Genomic DNA, 24,799 nt, shown 5'->3' with positions numbered 1-24,799 from the left:
ACCCGGCAATGGAATGTCCCGACAATACCTGAATTATGTTTGCGAGCTCTTAATGACCAGCAGATGCAACTTTACTTAAAATTATCGCGTGACAAAGATAGGAAATGGATATATGGGAATGATCCACATCAATATCTACAACTTTACCAAACTTCAAAAGATAAGGTTTACAGATCAACTCAACAGCGCAGAAATGGAAAAGAGCGCTCAAGTGGCTAAAAAAAAACTCCATGCGGGACCATATTTAACCATCTATAACTCAATGTTGCTTCTAAGCAACATCAAAAATGTTTAAACTTTCAGCTCTATTTAGAAGATATCTAAACTTGCTATTATTTTGTAGTGTTCATTTTCATGAAGACATATTTGGCTGACAGGATGATTATCGTTGAGCCTAAAATTTTCAAGTTTTCAAAATGAAAAAATCTTGAAATTTGATTTCCCCCAGAATCAGCTTTGGGTTAGAAAGGGTTAAACAATGACTAAGAATTCAGTAATATCAAGGTGAAGTAGCACTAGGTGCCGAATCCTAGGTCGGAGAGTAATATCTTAAGAAACAAGTTCGTGCTGGAAGTTATCATTGCTTCCAATCCATTGAAGAAGTTAAATATTTCCACTAACATAAGTTAACCCTGCTACCCTCCAATACGTCAACTCATTAGACCGCATTCAACGGCTTTCATCGAAGGAGGCTGGAGAACAATCTTTCTCGTGACCTTCCCGATTGACCCGACGTATTTCCTAGGTCATTCGATTCCAAATAAAATGTGAGAGAGTCACCTAGGATGAAGAAGCAGACGGAATGGTGCGGAGGGCCTTATTCAGTGACGGCGCCGAAGAGACGAGGGTCTTAAATATATCCGACGACAACTTGAGAACCAACCCAGAGGTCATGCACGCAAGGAGACCATTCGAGAGCATACGAGGAATATGAATTGCAGAAATTATGAGCGCGAGTCGTAAGACATAAAATTCGCGTGTTTTATAACAAATGCCACGACGCGTTGGCACATCTATTCTTGGACACAACCACGACAGCAAATTGTAGAAGGGAGGATCCACCTCAGATTCAAAGGCAGAGTTCTCCTGCAACTTCACGCGTGCACTCTGTGCAATCTGACCGAGCAAATACGGTAAAAATAAACCAGGATTGTATTATTTTTCCACTAATCCATTCAATCTTATCCCATTTCACTCAACTCTAAATAACGGAGTGATGATGCCTCCTCCACAATAGAATTCATGACATTGAGCTTCTTCGACCGTCGAGGGATTTTTTTTCTCGGTTCATTAACCTCCGAATAAACTTTTACTTGGATTATACAACACTGGGTCCCCATACGACAGTCTAATTGGTGCAAAAATTGCTATCCTCACATTACAATTCTGCTCATTTTCCCATTTAATATGCATAGTATACAGCTATGTTGGAAGTTCTCGGTCTGGCTTCGATTGATACATGTGCACGGTATAGAGTGACCAGCTGTCAATTGTTTTCAGTTCATTGTTCCACTTATGGCTTCGATACATGAATCTTTAAAGTTTTTAATCATCGATAGTTTCTGTATTCGACGACTAGGTGGTAATGGATGATATCGATGATAGACCTAGGCTACCACAACCACTTCATTACGATTTTTATCAAAAGTCAGCGGTCCTTCGATAGGCAATAAAAACCACCACCAAATAGAAAGAAAATGTGAAGCAAATGTTGACAAAACAAACAATAATTTCATTTATATAGAGAATATAAACGTAATTACACTCAAATCTGCTTAAACAACTATCATAATTAGAATAAGAGACGGTACCTAAACTGGGGAAGTCAAACATTGACGAAGAAAGACACGTTATCAACCTCAGTTGTTATGAAAGTTCCAGAGCGCTTTACGATACATATGTGACGCGATATATACGGAGCTGAGAAGCGATAAATGGTTACTTCCTCAAAGCTGAGACACTGGAAATTCGAATAATCAACTCACAATACTCGGAAAGAGATAAACGCGGATCTGGGGGCGCAATCGCAGTCGTGAGGCTAATTAACTCGTGGACAACTCGTGGTTAATTTGTAACTGTTGATAATCATATTGAAACGCACATGCGTCCACTGATAACAGTCGTTGCTACATAGTCTGCGAACATTCCACAGCGAACCCATTCGCGGAAAAAATAGATAATAATAGGCTGGTTTCCTATTATTTTTTATTGCCAAAATCGAAAGATTATTACTCCTGGAGTGCGCATTTCACGCTCTTAGATTTTCGAATTACGACATCTATTTTTCGCGATAAAACGAAAAGTGAAAAATTTTAAGCGCGCGAAAATGCGACAGCTAAGTAGGAATGATGGGAAAAGTCCGTGTGACGTATTTCTGGTTCTTGCTGTCGGCGTGTGAGGTGACCTTGGGGCGAGCCTTGAATGCTGATACGACGCAGGCGGCTAGCAGGTAGCTGAGTACCCTGTTAGCAGGTAGCGCTTGGCTTAAATAAGGATTGTTATTCCCCTATCAAACGAAGGAAACTTTCCGAACCTTATTACCGAATTACTTAGGTATTTTAAATGTGTGATTATTATGAGATGTTTCCCTGAGCTAATCGAAGTTTCCATTCATCATTTCGTGAATGACTGTTTTATTGTACTAAAGAATACCTAAGAATTATGGGAAATGGTGAAAAGGGTGGCAGCGTAAATATAAAAGTTGGAATGGAACGAGGTGAGTTTATAATATTAAAATAGATAAGAAAAATTGAGAAATCATTATAAAAATTGCAGTAATCTTTCCATGCTACTTTCTGAGTTATCACTGAGCAAATTCAACCAAATACGCCCAGTAGTAAGTGAAAATTGTGGCCTAAGGTCAGCTTAATTAGATGAGAAAGATTAGACTTCAAAAATGTAATTATTGAATTTTCTCCATTCTCATAACCACATATTTTCTTTATGAGGGATTTCTTGAAATGAAGGTAAAACTTCCTATCTACATATCATAGAATTTATAAAATTCCGAACGGGATAATATTAATACAGTTCACTTACCGGTTAGGGTGCGTGAAATGTTTTAGCAAACTCACTGGTACTTGTTCAGTTCTGTATTACGTTACACGGGAACGTAATACTGTAAGTACGCCCTGCAGGCCCATTCAGGACTACCATACATTAGGGGGCGCGAACATATATCGGATGGTTTTCGGCCAATTTTTAGCGAAAAACTGTGATTGCACATACATGAAACTATCACGATTACTTTAATTTACAAGCACTATTCAATATTCCATGTTCAACCCCCTAAGCCACCCCTCCCTCTTCAAAACAACAATGCCAACACTAATTAGAAGGCTGCTTTTTGCTCTCCTATTTACCCAAAAGGGTGGTTTCCTATTATTTTTTTATTGCCTAAATCGGAAGATTATTACTCCTGGAGTACGTAGTTCACGATTTTAGATTTTTAAATGGCGATATCTAATTTTCGCGATAAAATGAAAAACGGAATTGCATCACTGCCGACGTTTCGATGGCCGAATCGGACATCGAAACGTCGGCAGTTATCCAAAGCACTGCAGAAACAAGTGACTTTGTACGCAGTCACGCGCACATGTGCAAAGTTAAATACACCAAAGGATGAAGCACGCCATGAAAAAATATTTGACTTATTCGGCAGTTATGCAGTTCCTGATGCGGTGGCGATCCCGAGAACATTTTACGAAATCTAATTAGTGTTGGCATTGTTATTTTGAAGAGAGGGGTATCATAGGGGGCTGGAACATGGAATATTGAGAGAACGAAGAATTCCAACAATAGACTGAAGAGCTATAATAAAAAAGCACTGTCGTATGTTGCTGAACATACCGCTGAACGTATTTGCTGTTGAATACGTACATCACCAACGGCGAATTTAAATGATTGGGAACGGCAGGGTGAGGTGTCCGAAGCTCACGAGATGCTCACGAGTATTAAATATTCAGCTACGCATCTGTTCATTTAGATCTTTGCGGGAAAACTGCATCTTCCGGTCTCACGCTGCATTAACTTTGCCCTTGGCCTACATTTGGTGGGCAAGAAGAAGTGCCATGGTGCCATGGCTCTCATCACTTGTAACTCGAGTCTTTTCTTCCCCGACTTGGGACGCGGTGCATCTTGAGTAATCTTCCGGCGATGCACTAATTAACGGCAAGCTCTCTCCGCGAGGGAAGAGGGCCCAGCCCTCCTGGGTGCATATGAGTTTCACTCAAAACAGGAAAGGTTAAAAGGGTCGGGCGGTAAGGAGCTCATCTTACGTGGATTTTGATCTCGAGACATGCTTCGAGGTAAAAAGGTGATATTGGCGACGAGGGTTCTCCTCGCAACGGGCTAAAACAATAGACTCGTGAGAGTCCCGCCCCCAGTACGGATGGGGCCGTCCCGTCGAAAAAATTAAGGTCGGCGCACTGTGTTCTTTCCCAGCCGAGTTGAGGAGTAGGATGCATCATCATGCACTTCCGACGTCTCCGCTTTCATCTCGTGGATGGACAGGCAAAGGCCTGTTTACGCCGGAAATTTTTGCGCACATTCCCTATTTGCATCAATCTAAAGGCTGCTATGCACGGTGAATGATCATGTGAATCTACATCTACATAATACCCCGCAAGCCGCCTAAAAGGCGCGTGGCAGGGAATGTTAGGACACCAGTCGATCTTACATAAAAAGGAAGTGCTCTAAGGAAATAACGACAGGCACTTATTAAAGCCCTTTACGGTTCGGGGGAAAAACGAATTCCCATATCTATGTGTTCGGCAAAGCATCTCTCTTAATTTATCGCTTCTGTCGGACCTGGAAATATAGTGGGGCTATATTATTACGTTCTCCGTGTGGCTCTTAAAGATATCCATTCTCAATTTTTCAAGCAATCTAAGCCTAGCTCGCAGCCTCCGAGTCTCCAGCTGCTCCCAGCCTAATTCGCTTCACATCTGGAAATCATTCGCCGTGTATAAAGGCCGTTTTACACGGGGCACGGAATTGCGCAGGTTAGACCTGCATTAATTACTAAAATGGCGTGGAATTGCGCGAATGCATGAACGAAATTAGAACAGGGGCTATTATGCCATCTCACGTCCACGCATTCTCGCATGTGTTCTAGCAAATCACCGCTTCACACGACGCAATTTTGACTGTTCCATCGTACACACGTCAGATTGTGCAAGTACGTGCCTCATGTAAATCGGCCTTAACGGAAAAATTCGCGAATGAACCGCCATGCGCGTGATCATTAAATAAAAATTAGATCGTGTTCCATTTTTGTTCACATGATCCCGTGAGTGAGAGCAGAGCGAATGATTCCATTTTTAAAATGTTACGCTGCAACGAAACCATGGTCGGACAAAATAAATTACCATAAGGAAAAAGCAAAGTTTTTATTCCTTCAACTCCTACGATAAGGGATTCCAACTGACTCATACCCGCTACTATTACTCATACTAAGAAGATGTTTACCCCAACAGTATTAAAAATTAACGTAGCTTTTTCATGCATTTAAAAGCGCAGTTCTCGCCTTTTATACAGCCCAAGTGGATGGTTGAGTCTGTACATTGATGAATGGTGAATATAAGCTGACATACTAGCATTCCCCAGCTAATTTTATCGGTTTTTATACACCCCGAGATAATACCAATAATGCGAAATAATATAATTGCAACTGAAATAATTGTCAATAAGTATTGCAATTATTACTATCCAGTATGATATTGGTACGATGCGGTGGAAGTTTTTTATATTAAGTTCAACAGACGCAGGCGTTATATGGTGGAAGTTTGCGACATATTTAAATAAAAGATGGTAGCACTTATCCACAATATTTTAATGCGTAATATCAGTTTAAAATATACTGCAATATTTCCACAGAATCAAACGATTAGCATTTTTGAGTGCTATTCAAGTGGGAATATAGCAATACCTCATCCAACTAATATTATTATATTTAAGATTTCACACAATTCATCCAGGAAAATTAAGTTCCTCTATCAAGGAGTTCCGAAAGAGGTGTCTGAGTTGACTTCGTATCCGATTCGTGCAAATTCGGTAAAATCCGATGCAAGTACAAAAGGTTAAGGCAACATCAAAACGCATGACATGAGAACTATGGGGAAAACGAATATGCTGGAATGCGATAGCGCTAAGTAACTCCTGATTTATAGTATTAAGTACGCAATACTGCATGAATGATTTCCATGCGATGATACGTTGAACGGTTTCATGATGTAAATCAAGCTGCCTATCATAATCGATTGCTATAGAGGTTTAATGCAGAGCTTAGAGAATGCCACAGAATCGAATACACTCGAATCAAGCACTCTTCCCTGGCGCACGAGAATTCCCGTTACAGCTCATGTATAAAAACAAACGGATAAGATTACAAATAACCGCTTTCGCTGCCAATTATAATGAAAGTGATAAAATGGTTTGCGTAACACGTTATCCGGCATGATTAGGCTACATTATTTTCCGATGATCGAAATCTACGTTGGACCGTAAGAAAATGACACTGGATTCCACGAGTTTCTTGGTTACCCGCAATTTTCCGTACTAATAATGTATTCTGAATAACAAGAGAGGCCTCGGCAAAGGCCCGAAGGTTCACGGTTCGTTTCCCCATCAATTTATTGATTAACTTTGATGATGGGTTCGAGTAGTAAAATCATAGAGTAAAATCATAAAGAAACAAACTCGTGAGAGCGCGATGGTTGTTAAAACATAGTGAGCAGCCGGCGCCGCGGGTGGGATTTCGTTCCATATCAGGGTTGGCCGCGCATGGAAAAAAAAACATCGGCGCACCGCGACACCGTCGATTGGTGCCAGCAGGTGATATCTCGAAATGAGCGTCGCGGGTCGGTTACCCGCAATCGGACGAGGAGACCCTGGAGGCAGTAGTGGAGATCACGGGGCTCCAGAGCGCCACTGGCCTTCAAGGCCGGCGGCGGCCGTGCATCACCAGCTGCTCTCCATCCCTCGCCTCGCAAGGGCTCGGTCGAGCGTACCATACCCTCCAAACTAGACGCTTGGTTGGGTACACCGAGGAGCCGACCGACAACCGTGGTCATTTACGCCATTACCAACAGATTAGAAGCAGGGAAAGAGAGTAGGTTACATGGAGGCAGTGGCGCAGCGAAGGGGGGCTGGGGGGGGGGGGGTTTTGGGGGATAAACCCCCCTCCCAGAGCTCAGAGAAATTCTTTAATTTAATCCATTTTACTTAATTGGATTGATATTACTTACATCATTGTGTAAGGATTAATGAAATATCCCTCAGAAAGCCGTAAAACTCACCATTTCGTACCATTTAACTTAAAATTCCGCAATTTATTAATCTCGCACCTACCGCTTATCCTGGTGGGTATTCCATACCCCTACACACCCCGGTATAAGTTGCTCCAAACCCCCTTCCAGCCTTAATTCCTAGCTGTGCCCCTGCATGGAGGGACAACTTTTGAAGTAAATTTTATCGGTAATCGTAGTATATTTTATAATTAAACTCTTTCTAAATGAAAACCAAGGTAGTATAGTGGGTCAGGGGGCATCCATTAATTATGAGAGGCGTTTAGGGAAGGGGGAGTCAAGCCAATTCTCACCCAATCTCACGTGGGAGATGGGGGAGGGTCCTGGCAAGTATCACATAATTTTTTTCTGCAAGAAACAGGGTGAAATTGATTCAAGATGTGATCTTAGTTATCTTAAATGCTAGTCTTGACTAATTTTAAATAAAAATAATAAAGCAAACTTTTTTTATAAATCCAATAAAATGAAGCATAGATTGATGTATGTATTTACACTGAAAATACGCATTTTGAACAATCTCATGTAGGATTAGTGGGAGGGGGCCCAGCCAAATCTCACGATATATCACTAACATAAGGGGGGAGGGTGAGTACAAAAATCGCCAAAATCACCTCACGTCATTAATGTACACCCCCTAATGCACTTGGCCACTGATCAGAGCATTCTGGGTTAAAATCTCTCTTGAAGCATCAGGACATCCCAAACCAAAAATCCTCAAAGTGCGAGGGGGGGCAGAGAAAGGTGCTGGTCCCCGAGCCCAGAATGTTTTAAAATTCACAGGCCCTTGCCTTAGTTTAGGGTGATTTCTAGCCTCACCTACCCCAAAAGACCATAGGGCCTGTTACAAGAATGTTTAAAGTGGAAAATAATGACATCACACCACACTAATTCATAAACATGAGTTTTACAAGATAAATGAGAGGAAAATTGTAAATATACTCATTCATACGAGCCTGAAAATGAATTCTTCTATTCAAATTCTATATTCACTGGGCATTGGGTTGGTATAGGGTGATCTACCATCATCTATCATAAAAGACTTTAGGGTCTGTTACAGACATATTTAAAGGTGACAAAAATGACAAATCACCACATGATCTGAATAAGGGTTTTGATAAGGTACGAATACCACAGTAATTTGAAAATATGAATTTTACCAGGAAAATTGGAGGTAAAATTGTAATAGCAACCGTTCATAGGAGCCTGAATATGAAATCCTCCACTCAAAAGCTTTGACAATAAAAATTGTTAGTCATGATAATTATCTTTACAACTACTGCTACCAAAAAATTTGTACCAGTATAGATTTAATCAAATTGTTCCCATGGCTGTCATCTGAAAACCTGAAAATAAGACTTCTGATTCAGCATTCAAAGGATAGTTCCCCGTTTTGCGTCATTACTGCATTTAATTTAATTTGATCGCAACCAGTGGTGACATTCTTTAGGATACGATGCAACATCTCGCATCAAGGAGACACATGCTAAGATGTTCAATGAAAAGACTTCCACTGCTAAGGTGGTTCTGTGCCAAAAAGTTTGAGGGAAGGTGTATGCCAAGATGGTGGCTCACGGAAAGATGGCCATGTTCAAATTGCCACTCAAAGATTTCCCAGACCCTGGATAAGTGAGGGTAGAGCTCAACCTTACCTGATTCACAGGCAAGTAAAATTAGCAAATTCAAGGTAACACCTATCCCTTAGTCAACTCCCACCAGATGTTGCCGGGAATACCCAAAGGATTACACTACACTACACCTGGGATTTGAAAATGGGACCTTTCAGTCTGTAACTAAAAGTTACAATGGACAGTAGCCCACCAGATGATTCATTTATGAGGGGAGCCATCTGCAGGATTCAATAACTGAGACCAAGCTTATGAAATTGAAGGGAAAGATGCACGTAAATATATTTTAGAGATAAATAATGAATCAATGTAAACTGAATTATGGCTGGTTTGCCCCTCAAATGAAGCTACCACAAATGAAGTCAACATTTAGAGGCATTGCTGGGCAGAACTGCAAAATATGGAATAACTTTACATTGAATAGCCAATACAGTATAACTTGACTGACCTTGATTAGGCTGAATCAAAATAATCTGATAGCCTCAGTCTGAAAATGTTTCTGATCCATTAAAACATCTTGTGTGGACTAAACAAAGTAATTGTACTTAAAAGTGCTGATTAATTCTGGTTGTCCATAGGAGTAAAAAGATCCATCAGGGAAAACATCATACATAATAATTAATGATCATATAAAGTAATTAACACGTTATTTGACGTTTATGACATTAATTTTCTTTAAATGAAGTGTTTAAGACATCATGGCCTGATGAGGACAAACGTCGTGGGACAAGTAGATGGTAAGAACGGAAAAGGAAGACCTCGAATGAAATACAGTGGAACTTGGTTAGTACGTTTCTGAAGGGACCACGAAAAATGAACGTACTAACCAGGAAAACGTACTAACGAGGAAAGTAAATAATAGCAGTCGGGGTTATTGCAATCAGTGAAAAAGTCGTCATTATTACAATTACTATCGGTAGTTCTCATAGGATCGCCTTCCTGAACTCTTTTCACATTTAAAATCAAGAAAATGAGCGCTACCATGAAAAACAATACGATGTGAATAAAAATCGCAATTTTTCATGGACATCCCGGAGACGATTTCATGATTACGGCGTCTATCTCCCGTGATTTATCCTATATATATTTACAGAACGAGGACGAGTGAAGCTCAGACAAGCGAAGACAAGTCATTTTTCTTTCTCACAGCGTACTCGGAGAATATAACAACAACCCGGAGTAAGTCAACTGGTTTTTTAAACATCATAAAAATTGGGCAAAATTATATTGACTTTCAAATTACGGCAACAGCCGTAGACATTCGCTTCTGGAATGATACCATTTCGATTGTAAAATCGATCGATATATCGACTGATGACAGGCAAGATTATTAGATTACGACGTAATTACAAGAAAATTTTATATTAAACAGTTAAAATTTACTTTCAAAATTTGTCTAATGTCGTCTGCTTTCGTTCCGAGATCAAGTATTTTTAAGCTAAGGTTCGCGTGGAGATCCAGAGGATCGTCTGCTCCCGCAACAGTAGTCAAGTAAATACGCACGACGCGACGTCGAGTTTATGGAGCAGTACTGCTTTAGATAATGTGGGAATTGTCTAATACCGTTAAGACTCATTTCTTCATCATGATAACTCGTGCAATAGCAACAATTGCCCACTCACGAACTTTGTGCGCAGCAGTGGGCACTCCCAAGCGCTCCAAAGGCAACAGAAGGTGAGGAGCTCGGGGTGGGGAAAATTGGGGCTTCTTATTGGCTGTAGTTTTTCATAGTCAGACATTCCCGAAAAAGGCCGCATTCTATTTTTCATCACGTCACAAGAATTCAGAAATGCATTTGGATAAATTACGGTAGAAGAAAGAGATGTGGAATGAATGGAAGAATGTTAATGGCTAATAATAATAAATTAAATCATGAATTCAGACGTTTGCGACCCTTAAGAGGACACTAGAGAACGAATTGCGGGTTGCGTCACGGCAAGCAATTGAGCGTACTAACCAGGAAAGCGCAATTTTTTCAAACGTACTGACCAAATTCTTTTACCTGTATTTTGTTCGGATGGTACCGGGACCGAGGGAAATCGCCGTACTAAGGAGGAAAACGTACTAAGGAGGAACGTACTAACCAAGTTCCACTGTATATGGAACATCTTGCAGATGGATGTGAAAGAGAAGAAATATGTAGGTGTGAAAATGTTAGCTGATAGGAGACCTGAGTGGAGAGCTGCAACAAACCAATCTTAGAATTTTTGACCAGTGATGATAATGATAATGATGAAGTGTTTAAAACAGCATGGTCTTATAGCAATTATTAACATCAAATACTAAATTATTATAATTCAATTGTACTAGTGGGGTAACAGTTTCCTAATAGATTAGTGTAATTGACATAATTGACAACTAGGAACTGATTGATAGAACCGATACTCAGTAACCAGAAACAAGAAAATGGGTAACTGTCCAATCATTAGTTAAAGCCATTTAACTCTTCCCCCATATATTTGGAGATGAATAACTCACGTAACAAGATAAGTCCTAAAAAGCATGCATCTAACCCAGTCTTCTTCATCTAATTTTCTTTTTCTTAACAGGTACTGGGTGACATTTTCCAAGTAATTTATTGTATTTGTAGATAACGAGGTTTACATTAGCTCTCTCAGTAGGTTTTTGCAGGTTTTTCACGCCCCCTTCTAGTGTGGGCGTTTTCCTGCAGTGGGTTTTTTCCAATAAGGACGACAGTCATTACCCTTAGGTTTTTCCACGTTCACTAACATCTTTTTACACTTCGTCAATGGTAACTTTGTTTACTTATAATTTTATTTGTTGATTGACAATGGAACTTCTATTTCTTTTTAAGTAATTTCTCTGCATGTAATTTCATGAGCAACTTGACAATGTATTTAACTGCATATACATATTTCATGTTTGACGAAGGGTTAGATGGAAGATGGGACTTTCTAGACCCAATCTCGCCCAATAAAGACGTTTATTATTATTATTATTAATCTTACATGTAAACACCTACTAATCATAAATTACTCTCCCTATAGAATTCTATTTACTACACCCATGCATAGTTAAAAATTGAATTAACTATATTAGCTAAAAACAATGACATTCCTCAATTAACCTTGTGCAATGGGAGATAGAATTAACTGGTGTAATTGAAATGAGAAATCCTATTTCCAATTCCAATCAGGTCAAAATATTCGTCTTAAGTCAACCTCCAGTACCTAAAAGCAGATACAAAAAGTAAGTGATAGTTCCAACATACCAGGAACAATGATTCCCGACCAGCCGTGCTTAGGATGAGTCTTCCAAATAGATCCATGGTCTCCCCAAGACTGTTGTATCTTCTGATCATCCTTGGCTAATTTCGGAGGAATTCCCCACAGAATGCATCTGATTTCTTCAAATTCCATTTCCTCTTTTTCAGAGAAAGCATGGCGCCTACCAGTGGATCCCACACCACCGGGGCCACCCATGAACCCGTACGGTGGTAACGGATTAGGAGGAACTGATGAAGGACAGGCACCCAAGGAGAGTCGCTGACGACCCGCCACAACCCATGCCGCACGACGATGGCTAACATAATAATCGGGTTGTGTTATTTTAACCTGGAATCAAAAATAAATTTGATTTTTTAAATCACCCAACCCTTCGATTGATTAACATAAATGATAATCAATAAAAAGTAATTAATTAATATAAATTTAAATTCATTAATTATAAATAATGATTACCCTCAACCGTTTAATGTCCATAAGGATTGCAATGATGAAATTTTAAAACAAAATACATTTTAAGGCTAGAACTGATGAGTAGATTCCTAAGTTTCACATTCCAAAGCGATATCTCTAATAGTTTCTGAGATACTGTCTAGGAAAAACTTGATCCTTTGGTAAAATTTGTTACAAATGAGAAAAATCACACAGTATTTTGATTTTGAAACTTGTACTTTCTTCCAAATTGGCCTATGAATATTGCCCATATGATTTTAAAAAGGATTATTTTATTAAATCTCGACCCTTCAATGGCTAGCAACCCCATATGGCCACAGTTGGAATGGCCTAGAGTCATAGAGCCTAGGATCATTGTGGTATTTAATATAAATTTCACAGAATGTTCTATTCCCACAATAATTATCAGAAATATACAGCAGACTCCCGATTATTGGGGTGAGGCTTATCCGTGTTGCGAATTATGCGTGCATGAGTTCATACTCCTTCGATGTTTTCCGCGATCTACATAAGAAAAATAAAATCAGACGCATAGGCAGCAGGATATTTTGCATTTTAATGCACACCTTCATTCATTAGTATTCTACCGATTAAGGTAGGTTTCCATGGAGTATTCGAGAAGCGATCTGAGAGCCTCCCTTTCCTTCCAGCACTGCCTTCTTTAATTCACTGTAAGGCCTACTCTCTTTCAATCTATCTAAAAAACCTATTCTTTTCCTTCCCCTCCCTCGTTTACCTAACATTCTACCCTCCAACACCATTTTCAGCATCCCCTCACCACTAAGCACTAACTCCATCCATACCTTCTGTCTCCTGCGTATCTCATCTAAAAGCTGCCTCTCCTCGCCAACCATATCCAGCACTTCGTCGTTCCTTTTCCTCTCCGTCCATTTCACCCTCTCCATTCTTCTCCATACCCACATCTCGAATGCCTCCAATCTTCTCTCGTCTTCTTTCCTCAGTGTCCACGTTTCCGCACCGTAGAGAGCTACACTCCAAATCAAACTCTTCACCAGCCTTTTCTTTAAACTCTTACACAACGATCCTCTCAGAAGCTCCTTCCTGTTCATGAACGCCTCCTTCGCTAATGCTATTCTCTTCCTGATGTCCTTACTACTGTATCCGTTTTCCTCTAACGTACTGCCTAAATAGTTGAATTGCTCAACCTGCTCAAGTTTTTCACCACCCACCTTTATCTTGAGTCTCACATTCCTCGCTCGTGATGCTTTACAAAACCGCATAACCTTAGTTTTCTTGTGATTAATCCTCATCCCATACTCCTCGCAACGTTCGTATAACGCATCCACTAGAGCCTGAAGCCCCCTCGCTGACTGGCTGATCAACGCTTGGTCATCCGCGAATCTCACTGATTTGAACATCATTCCTCCCACTTTTATCCCAGCTTCTAACTCATCCCACGCTTCCCTTACCATCTCTTCAGCGTACACGTTAAAGAGCAGTGGCGATAGAGGACAGCCTTGCCTCACACCTCGGCCAATGCTTGCCCACCCAGATTCTCCGTCCGCTATCCTCACTTGCGCAGTCTGGGCCATATACAGATTACGAATCAGTCGTCTATCCCTCCAATCTACACCCATTCTCTTGAGAATATCCATTAGCTTCACCCAGTTCACCCTATCAAACGCTTTCTCAAAATCCACGAAACACGCATATACGTCCTGGTCATGTTCTAGCCTCCTCTCCACGAGGGACCTCATTATTGCTATTGCATCACGAGTTGACTTCCCTTTTCTGAAACCAAACTGATCTTCGCCCAAATATTCGTTTGCCCTCGCCTCCATTCGTCCGTTCAATATCCTCAGTACCACTTTCGCCGCATGCGATATAGGCTGATAGTCCTATAATCTCCGCATTCCACAGCTTTCTTCTTCTTCAGAAGCGACTGGAACCGTCTTCACGAAATCTTCCGGCCAACATCCCTCTTCGTAGATCCTGCGCACTAGTTCGAAAAACCTATTCTTACCTTCCTTCCCTAGATTCTTCAGAAGCTCACACGGGATATTGTCCACGCCTACTGCTTTCCTAGCCTTCATATCACGAAGTGCTCTCTCTATTTCCGAATCTAATATCCCCGGCCCAAGATTGTCCTCCTCCACTGCACTTTCCTCCTCTAGAGTCAATCTCTCTGGTCTGTTCATTCCGTCATACAGGTCCTCCACGTATTCTTTCCACCTACCCTGTACCTCTGCTCGCTCGGTTAGCATCCTCCCATCCTTAGCCTTAATTTTAGACATGGTTTGTCCTCTTTTGCCGCCCGATAGCGACTTAACTTTGGCGTACAGTGCTTGTTAAACCTTCGTGCAAGCCACATTTCTGAATCTGTGACCTTGCAGCCACGTTTTCGGAAACTAGGTATTATACGGAGCAGTAAGAAAACAAGTGCAACCATGTTATTGCCACTAAACAGATAGCATTCGGGAAAATAGAGCTGCTAATGATTCCGGAGAGCAATCTAAAATAGCATAAAACGTGCGAAGATAATAATAGATTGATTGATTTATGCATGCAATGAAAATTAAAGAAAATGAAGTGAAAGTTCGAATTATTTGTTTTCTGATTATTCGTGCCGCCTCTCCACATCGTTAGCCCAGATAATCAGAAGTATGCTGTATTGCCATTTTCTGTTTGTAGCCAAAGATAACCATTTGATACCTAGTCACTATAATATGGTGTTATTCGTCATCAGTCATTCAGCCCTAGCGGTAAAAGGAGGAATCTTAGTGAAGAGTCTTTGAGAAGTACCCATTATTTCCTATCTTTAATCTATAATTTACAATGAATGACAGCTTATCCAAATTAATGATATTCTCAAATTTCGTAGGTTCATTCAACGTTTGAATATTTTAGGCTAGTTTCCCAGATTCATGTTCATCCTTCACTTGTGCAAAAATTGATGGATTTTCCTTATTTCATTTTTAATCTAGGTGATTTTGAAACTGCTTTTACCTTTGGAATGAAGACATTCAGGAGGAATGCAGGAATTTCCGTGGACACTGAATGGAGAGTTCTATCTGGATGAGGGATGTGACGGAATTCTGGGAGTAGAGTGTACTTCTCCGTGCCCCAATTTCTCAACCCACTGCCTCCGCTGGCAGCTGAACGGCCACGCCCCCTTCCTCTCCTCACACCACCACTCCTCTCATCATCGCCAACACTTGGGGGAGGTGATCTTGGAGATGTGTGCGACGGAGACTGTGCATGGTGTAGAGGAGACTTGGCTTCCCCAGGAGGACGAATGCCAACCCCAGGCCTCTGCTGTAAATATTTTAGAAAGAAATTCTGCATGAGCACAAGCTGATTATCTCTCACAGGTAAAATAAGCAAATATTTACCAAGCAACCAAGGGTGTTGGAATTGAAAGATATCCATTATAATAATTGACATAAGAGTGAGATAAAAACACTGAAGGGGCTCTTTTAATTATATTTTTGGAATATTTTAAGAAAAAGTTTACCATTTTCTAAAAGCCATTATCTTAATACCCATAGCGCCTTATACACTATAAGTTTTCTTGTGCTGCAGAGATAAATACTAAGTCATAATTTTCCATTCATGAAAATGGTTCCTACATCAATCTTTTTTCAGGGGGATCTTTTGATTGATTCCTTAAAATACAAGTTAAACACATTGCTATAGGTTGATAATTTGGCAGAGTTATGCACATAGGAATATGTACATCAGTTGATGCAAAGTTATTGGCAAATACCAAGAGGTTCTATCATATGGAAAAGTAATGTATTAGTTTCAGAAAGCGATGAGTAGATTACAAGTAATAGTTACACTTTTTCAACTTTAACGATTGCAAGTAAAAATTACTTGAAATGTAATTGTAACCGGTAATTGAGTCACTTTTACTCTGTTAACGGTAGATCTCTGGTAACAATCAACAAATTACCTTAAGGGGGGAGCCAGGAGGAGACTTGTGTCCCGCCAACTTGGAGCCAGGACTCTTGACAGCAGTTGCAGATGGAGATAGGGGACTTTTTCCACTTCTCCGTCTTTTCTTCTTCCTCCTCCGTCTCTCAGCGGCTGCCTCATCATCTTCATCCTCTTCTTCCCCGTCCTCACCATCATCTTCCTCTTCCGAGTCCACATCCATTTCCTCTTTCACCTTAACCTCCTCCACTTTCTTCTTGGGTGATGACTCTCCACCCTGCGTTCCTGTCGCTTCTGCTGCCAAAGACTTTTTCCAGCTCCGCATCATGCGGTGCTCAAGAGTTTCAGGCATTGAAATGAGTTTATGATCTAAGTGGGAATATGTTGTTCCCATGGAAGACGTAAATAACAAATTGTTCCAAATGCTTGATGGTTCACTTCCACAGTTAGCAGGGACACACCACCTTTCAAAGTTGATTATTAAACCACTATGACCTAAGGGAGTACAATGTCTCATTTCATTCCACAGCCACCAATGATGACGAATGTAAGACAGTTGCTCCTGTCGTCTATAACGTTTCCACCTGGTATATGAAAAATAAACTATTATAAACACCTAAGAAAAGGATGCGATTAAAAATGAATGTATTAAGCATTTCTAAATTACAGTAAAAACAAAATTTAAATATAAATACTAGTTTGTATATTTTGCATAAACCTTTACATATAAAACTTTACCCGCACGTTCCAAATTATAAATGCTTACGTACACTACAGCGAAAAATAATTCCTAATAAGTAGAAGTATTAAAAAAAAAACATTTCACAAAATTTTAAAACAGATATAGACTTCCACAAATTAATATCATTTATCTTCCTCATTACTTTATAATTATCTCATTCCTTTTTCCCACGGTTAATTTACCTATCTCAAGAAGGCTATTCAACAGAAAAAATGTAGTAAGTAATATATTTAGCACACCCCAATTATATGATAATGCCCAATAATTTGCATGAAGATTGGTCTCATTTCAGTTGTTTGCCAAGCCCCAAAATCACAATATAATTCATGAATGGGTAGACACACAGGAAAATTATTCTTTTTAATTATTGGATTATAGAGATGCATATTTCGATAAAAATAAATTTTAATTCGACCCAGGTTACAATGCTACCACATCGCCATCTTTTATCAAGTGAATTTTGAACAAACAATCAATGAAGGTCTACTAGGAAAAGGCAGTACTTCAAAAGAAGACAGAAGAAGAAAGCCTTTTAACAATTCAAATTAATACTTTTACCTTTTGCAATACTACCCTTCCCTCCTCACCTCAGAAAATGCTCACATTTTCCACAAACATTCCCTCTTTACTAACTTTAATTTCACCACACAATAACTGGTATCTCAACCACTGCCAAACATAACAGTGTTAAAATTATAAATATAAAATATTTTGCAGCTAAGGTATAACTTACCTATGAAGAACTCCACCTAGTGCTAACAACCAAAGCTCCTCTGGTGAGATATCGGCAAAGCGAGAGAATGAAAATCCTTAAAAGAAAACATGTACACAAAATTATTTGACAATATTTATGATCACTTTTTACAAAAATTTCAAATTTAAAAATGGCTTCCGTAAATAGACTGACCTAAGGTTACCCAGACTCTCGCAAATCGATAGGTTTGCAACTCATCAATGAATACAGCATCTCACATACGAGCTAGTCCATTGTTCCAATAAAACTGTTCCTATTCTACTACTGACTAAAGCATTCAAAGTCTTGAAATATATTTTTCAGAATCCCAATTTATTAATGAGTATGCATATGCTTAACTACACTCGAAGGATTTGAAGTTCTTAAATAAATCAAGGCTAGGGAATTATTCATAGTTTCTCATCCCTAATCATAAAATCCACATAGTTTTTAATCAAAGAAATAAGTCATTAGAATAACATAATTAAAATTATCAGTAACATTTTACTCATATCACAATTCATCACAAGTACATACAAATAAAATTGTGGTCACAAAAAAATACTAAAATGAAAGAAAAAAGTTTTACTTGAATTTTTTAAAACAAATTCAGCACAGACTAACTCTAGAGTAAACAGCAAGATTCAGTGATTGATGTTAAGCTCCACCCATAAATTACAGAAGTAGGTGAATGTTGGTGAAATCAGAATTAAGATGATTTGCATAACTGATTTACAGACTTAAAGCAGTGAAATGAGATAGTGTAACTCAAGAAACAATACATACTATGCTAAATAGAGGATCTTTAGCCTAAAACCATCTCTCAAATCATCAAGGATTTGCAGCACCAATTAATTGTTTCAAATGAAAAAAATAAAATCCTCTATGAAAGGACTGAAGAAGGTGCATGTTAACAAGATTGAACCATAAAGCTGAAAAAAATAGAAAAGACAAGTTGAATTAAAACTTTTGGGCTATGTCGCCGCGTCAGATTTTGGGTGGCCCCAACGTTTCCCGACCGATGCTGGTCGCTTTCTCAAGGGAATCTGAAGAGGTGGGATTTAAAATTGGTATATATAGGTATACGTGTCAGGTGGTGGGGGGAGGGGAGTGAGAGGTTGGAGGAGCAGGTTGTCGATTGTTTTTGCCGATTACGGGTTGCCAAGTACGGCTGATTTTAAGGTCAGTGTCTCTGTTAAAGTTGTTTTTCTCCTCTTTAGATATTTCTATTGCTTCTCTTACGAGTCTCTGTTTAAAGCCTTTCACTCTCGCCACAATTTTTGCTTCCTTAAGGTCGATTGTGTGGCCCAGCGCTGCGTGTTCGGCTACTGCGGACTTCGTTGACTGCCCCAGTCGAATTGCTCTCTCGTGCTCCTCTAGACGTGTTTTAACCGATCTGCCTGTTTCGCCGATGTGGGAAGAACTACATCGGCGAAACAGGCAGATCGGTTAAAACACGTCTAGAGGAGCACGAGAGAGCAATTCGACTGGGGCAGTCAACGAAGTCCGCAGTAGCCGAACACGCAGCGCTGGGCCACACAATCGACCTTAAGGAAGCAAAAATTGTGGCGAGAGTGAAAGGCTTTAAACAGAGACTCGTAAGAGAAGCAATAGAAATATCTAAAGAGGAGAAAAACAACTTTAACAGAGACACTGGCCTTAAAATCAGCCGTACTTGGCAACCCGTAATCGGCAAAAACAATCGACAACCTGCTCCTCCAACCTCTCACTCCCCTCCCCCCACCACCTGACACGTATACCTATATATACCAATTTTAAATCCCACCTCTTCAGATTCCCTTGAGAAAGCGACCAGCATCGGTCGGGAAACGTTGGGGCCACCCAAAATCTGACGCGGCGACATAGCCCAAAAGTTTTAATTCAACATGACGAGCACCCGCGAAAGTTTTAACGAAGAATTAGAAAAGACAAGTTTTTGATAAGGCTAACAATGGGAATAGATTTGCATAGTTTACCTTCCTTCTTGAATTTTAAAAGTCAACAGTAGGAAAATTTTGAAAGCACTAGCAAGTAAAAATATAAATCACCACTATTCATACTCTTAACGAAATTAACTATTAGCCCAAAAAAGCTAACACATTCAATTCAACATCTTAATTCTAACTCCTTCCTGAGTGCATAGCATCCTTTTTACATAATATGTATTCTCTTTAAACATAATAACATTATTAAAAAAAAGAAAAATGTCATCTACAAGGAATATGTTAATCTTGTATCTAGGAATCTATACCAAGGTACCTGAATGGCATGAGTTTGAATTATGCTCAGCATGAAAAAGGGAAGAATGTATCTTGTCAGGTGTATAAATGCAAAACTTTTCTGCAAATAAACGCTTCTGGGATGAGAGTTCTAAACCATCATAGGCTAGCTCCCACACAATTCGAGGCATCAAAAATTCTGAAGGCCGTATAATCATTGAAGATTTGGCCTCCCGCCTTTCAAACAATTCAGGATGATTGCAAACCTGTCCAGAAATAGAAAGTAAATGTTTCACTTTCTCTATCAAAAATTATCAAGCAGTGAAATCAAAAAGAAAAAATTAGGCAGGCACATTTATATTCAAACAAGAGAGTACAAAAAATATCAATATTACCTTACGGAATTGCATCACCAGATTCATAAGGCTGGATGTTACACTCTGTGATGTCAAAGAACCGCTTGACCCTCCCCCAGAAGAATAAAGTAGATCTTCAATACGAATCTTCTTTTTCAGGGCTGAAAATTTTTCAATGATTTTAGATACTCAAAGAAGCCATTAATTAGCGGTGCATTAAAAATATTTTATGTGCATCCCCACTGCATGTATTCGACTCAAATCAGAATAGCAAAAAATGGCAAAGCATTGTAACAGACAAAAAATGAGAGCCACAAAAAAAATACCATACTACATTCACTCATTCACCCATATTCAAAGAAATTTCCTCATCAACTTGTATTGTTTTAGCATCAAACATCAGAGAAAGATAGACACAATCCTCTGGTGCGTTCTCATATGAATTCTTAAAATTTCAATCCCTTGAAGTTGATGGTTTGAGGCATTACTTTATGGAATTTATCCATATTGAATGAAAATTAAACTATGTTTTTCAGCATAAAATATTTTATGTGGTCGAAAAGCTGTTTAATTTTCATTCAATTCCAATCGGTTGGTAAAAATTTCCAAAGAATAATAATATTGTTTACCTAGGGAATAAATGGTGATTAATCTCACAAGTTACCCAACAACGAATGATGCAAGGCAATTCTTCATTACTCACCTAAGTAAAGTAATTTTTGACGCGTGGTTAAAGGACAGTAGACCATTATCTCTATTTTGTCAGAGAGCTCATTTTCCACATCCTTCTTGATTCGGCGAAGCATAAATGGTTTCAAAATTAGATGCAGTCTTGATAAATGCTCTACAATGGAATAAAACGCAAAGTACACATATAGATTGGCTCTTAGTGATACAAACAGATAAGGTTTCAAATGGATCAAGGAGGAAATATTTTAAAATATGTCAATAATATGAAAATTTAATACTCACTCTCATCAATACCAGTTTTATTTTCAGCATGATTTTCAATATCCCTTGAAAACCATTCTGAAAATTCAGCATGTGAATCAAAGAGTGTAGGCATGATGAAATGAAGTAAGGCCCAAAGTTCAGCCATGCTGTTTTGAATAGGTGTGCCACTGAGTAGCAAGCGGTTGCGACAGTTGAAGCTGAGTAAAATCTTCCACCTCATACTGAAACCAAAGGAAATTCTCTCATTATCACCAAGTCATTCACTATTCCATAGCTTAATGGCATAATAAATTATACTAGAGAATGTTGTAATTCCCTCGATTAGCCTCCCAACTAACCATCAAATCATCAGTTCAATATAATGATAGAAATAAAAACAGGATAAGTTCAACTGATTCAGGTGCGATATACACCCATGTCTCGTATAGCGCAAGGGATGCGTTGCTTGGGGTCTTTGCGCTATACGAATTTGCGTTATACGAGAGCGTTTTAACATAGGGAAGATAGGGATGCGTTCCTGGTAGCATAGGTCTTTGGTATTGAATTTCCTCTAAAACATCTATATTCCCATAAAAAGCCTTAGAAAACATTATTTCTATAAATATTTATAGTTTAAAACATCTTTAAAGATAGTATTCACGCATTCAAAGACTTTTATTTACGTTAAAAAAAATTCTTACGTGCTTTTGAAATTCCATTCTGTCGTGCGGGTGGGCTATCTCGGGGGATAGTAATGCGTTGCCGGCAGTTGACGATTTTTAAAACTAGTCTAAAAACAACTGTTGTGTCACCCAGGCCCTTTTGTAGCTCATCGAAATGACAGGAAAATGCTACTCTAAATGCCATTTCATAGCTAGCGGAGTTTATGAATGATAAATCATTTTAATTTGAAGTCCTCCGAGTCATTAGCAGCTACGTGAAGCAGTCTTTAAATGCCTTGAAACCTGACCCAGGTTTTCCTTCCCTGAAAATGAATGAACGAGAATGCATTCTTTTCCAAAAGAATATCGTCTCGTCAACACTAGATCTAGTTGAGGGGGAAAGGAGCCACTTTCAATAACAGCTTGGAGTTCATCAGAAAATGTTGTGGTGGCTGCGCTATCAACACTTGCAGATTCACCTGATAACGCCGCACTGAAAATACCTGCTTGCCGTTTAAATTCTGGAACCAACCGCTTTCACTAAATGTCTCGGAGCGATTACCACTCTCGTCTTTTTGTACTGATTCACCATGAACTTTCCGTATGTGTAGACCGCTTAGTTGAAGTTGGTGCGGCTGAGGTCACTGATATTTTAGCTTCGTCTTTATTCAAAATAAGGCATCGTGAGTTTAAACTTCCACGCAATATCGCTTTGACGCTCTCCATTTTCAAAGCAATTGACCTCTCTCAAGTCCTCTTCTAGGTTTATGGTTTTTCTTGATAAATTCTTGATTTTTCTACACGCATTCCTATTTTTTGCCATATTCTCTTGGTTTTTACTCTGTATGGCTCTATCTAAATCACCTTCTTCTGCTGAACTGTATTCCTGAGACGCAGAAGGCCTATGACTGCGGGGAGGGAACGAAGCCATTGTGTTTGAGACTCTATAGCGGACCCTTTTATGTGTTGATGCTATTCATGCGCAACTCGGCCACCGCTCCATTTCTCCCCCGTGAATACCGATGACCTTGAAGGCTTTAGCGTAGACCCTCTACCTGGAAGTCAATCGCCCGGTAACCTACGACGGCAAAAATACGTCTCAAACCGTATTGCTGAAAAAAAACTCATTTCCACTAGCCCCACGCTTAATTAACGATCTAAATTATTTATTATCATTCTGTTAAGGAGACGAGATAAATCTTCGGTAGGCCGGCTATCTGGACCCAATGACGAGTAATACTTTTGGCAATTGCACAGCAATGAATTTCGATTTATATATAAAAAAAAAGAAGATTTGAGGCAAGAAATAATATTAATATGCGTAAATTGATAGAAATTACGTGTGTACTTAGCGCAAGTTCACGTTTTATCACGATAGCGTTTAAAATTTTTGATTAGGCTACACTGCGTTGCAATGTTTCCCCAAGGAACGAATTTGCGCTATATTGAAATTGCGCTAATCGAAATTGCGCTATACGAGACATGGGTGTAGTGGAAGTTTGACATATTCATATTAAAATGAAAGGTAGTAACACTTTTCCACATTGATTTACTGTGTACAACACGTTTCCGTCACAGAGCCCTCATCTAGTACAAGACCGAAACCCATCTTACGCATTCAATTACTAAGGAGTGCAACTACCATTCAATTCACTATAAAAACAGGGGTTATTTTGGAACAAAGCATAGAGCTAACCAAAACCAATTTAGCCTTATTTTTCCGCAGGATCACACAAAATTTCCACTCAATCATGAATATATTGTGCATGTATATGAACATAGCAGGTGGAGGAAAGGCAAAGGCGTTACATTAAAGCCAACTGAGTAGTTGCAGCGGTAATCATTATTTCGTGATAATGGTGAAAAAATGCTTGGATATTATTATACATGAAAAAGTAATGCACACACACACACATATGACCAAACTAAGCATAAAAGGAGGGAAATACAAATAACCACACAAGTTTTGAAAGTAGGGCAAGGTCCTTGGAAAAAAAGGGGTAGGGGTCATGAGGATCATCAGGGAGTAAACCTGAAATAGAACTAAATGCATCTTCAATTTTCCACAAATATACATTTTCATTGAAAATATTACGTATCTCATCATCACCACATAACAAGCATGACTCGTGGCATAGGCAGATTTAAGGGGAGGGCATGGGGATACATTTAAAAGACACTTAAAAAAATAGACAAAATTTTTTACACTGTTATAATTAAGTCCGTTTTGTTTTATGAATTACAAAGCCTCGATCATTTAATTTCATATTAATAACATTCATGTTAAAATAAAGAGAATATTTCGTACAGTGATTGTTGTATGTTGTTTTTAATCTCAAGTATGAGAAGATAGCCTGTCAGACCCTTGTCACCCCAGACCTCCACATAAGCCACACAAGTTTTAAAAGTAGGGCAAGGGCCTTGGAAAGGAATAGATCTCCCCTATCTTCCCTTTGAATCTCCCCCATCTTGCAAAACTGCATAAAATTGGAACTATGGTTTTCACCTCTTACAATAGTACACCATATAAAATCCATGGGAACCATATAATATCACGTTAGTTGAAAATTGCCAATACATTCACTATTAATTATGATATTCCACTATGTAGCACCTGAAACACATTT

General features: G+C 39.2%; 1 protein-coding gene across 4 annotated transcripts in view; it reads right to left on the bottom strand.

Moving 5' to 3' along the window:
- Positions 1-24,799, bottom strand: part of LOC124157268 (chromatin-remodeling ATPase INO80) — a 189,290-nt gene that overhangs the window by 140,618 nt on the left and 23,873 nt on the right. For 3 of the 4 annotated variants that reach the window (XM_046531843.1, XM_046531841.1, XM_046531844.1), the window contains exons 13-20: positions 21,550-21,752; positions 21,281-21,421; positions 20,617-20,738; positions 20,262-20,487; positions 18,003-18,078; positions 16,547-17,111; positions 15,598-15,906; positions 12,165-12,507 (exon numbers count right to left, since the gene is read on the bottom strand). In XM_046531843.1, the coding sequence (XP_046387799.1) occupies positions 12,165-12,507; positions 15,598-15,906; positions 16,547-17,111; positions 18,003-18,078; positions 20,262-20,487; positions 20,617-20,738; positions 21,281-21,421; positions 21,550-21,752 (1,985 nt within the window). The remainder of the gene's footprint in view (positions 1-12,164; positions 12,508-15,597; positions 15,907-16,546; positions 17,112-18,002; positions 18,079-20,261; positions 20,488-20,616; positions 20,739-21,280; positions 21,422-21,549; positions 21,753-24,799) is intronic. The other variant, XM_046531842.1, reaches the window with a different exon arrangement.

Source organism: Ischnura elegans, chromosome 4 (assembly GCF_921293095.1).
Source record: "Ischnura elegans chromosome 4, ioIscEleg1.1, whole genome shotgun sequence".
Classification (NCBI taxonomy): domain Eukaryota; kingdom Metazoa; phylum Arthropoda; class Insecta; order Odonata; family Coenagrionidae; genus Ischnura; species Ischnura elegans.
Note: the sequence above shows the minus strand (reverse complement) of the source record. Positions and strands in the feature narration are given on the sequence as shown.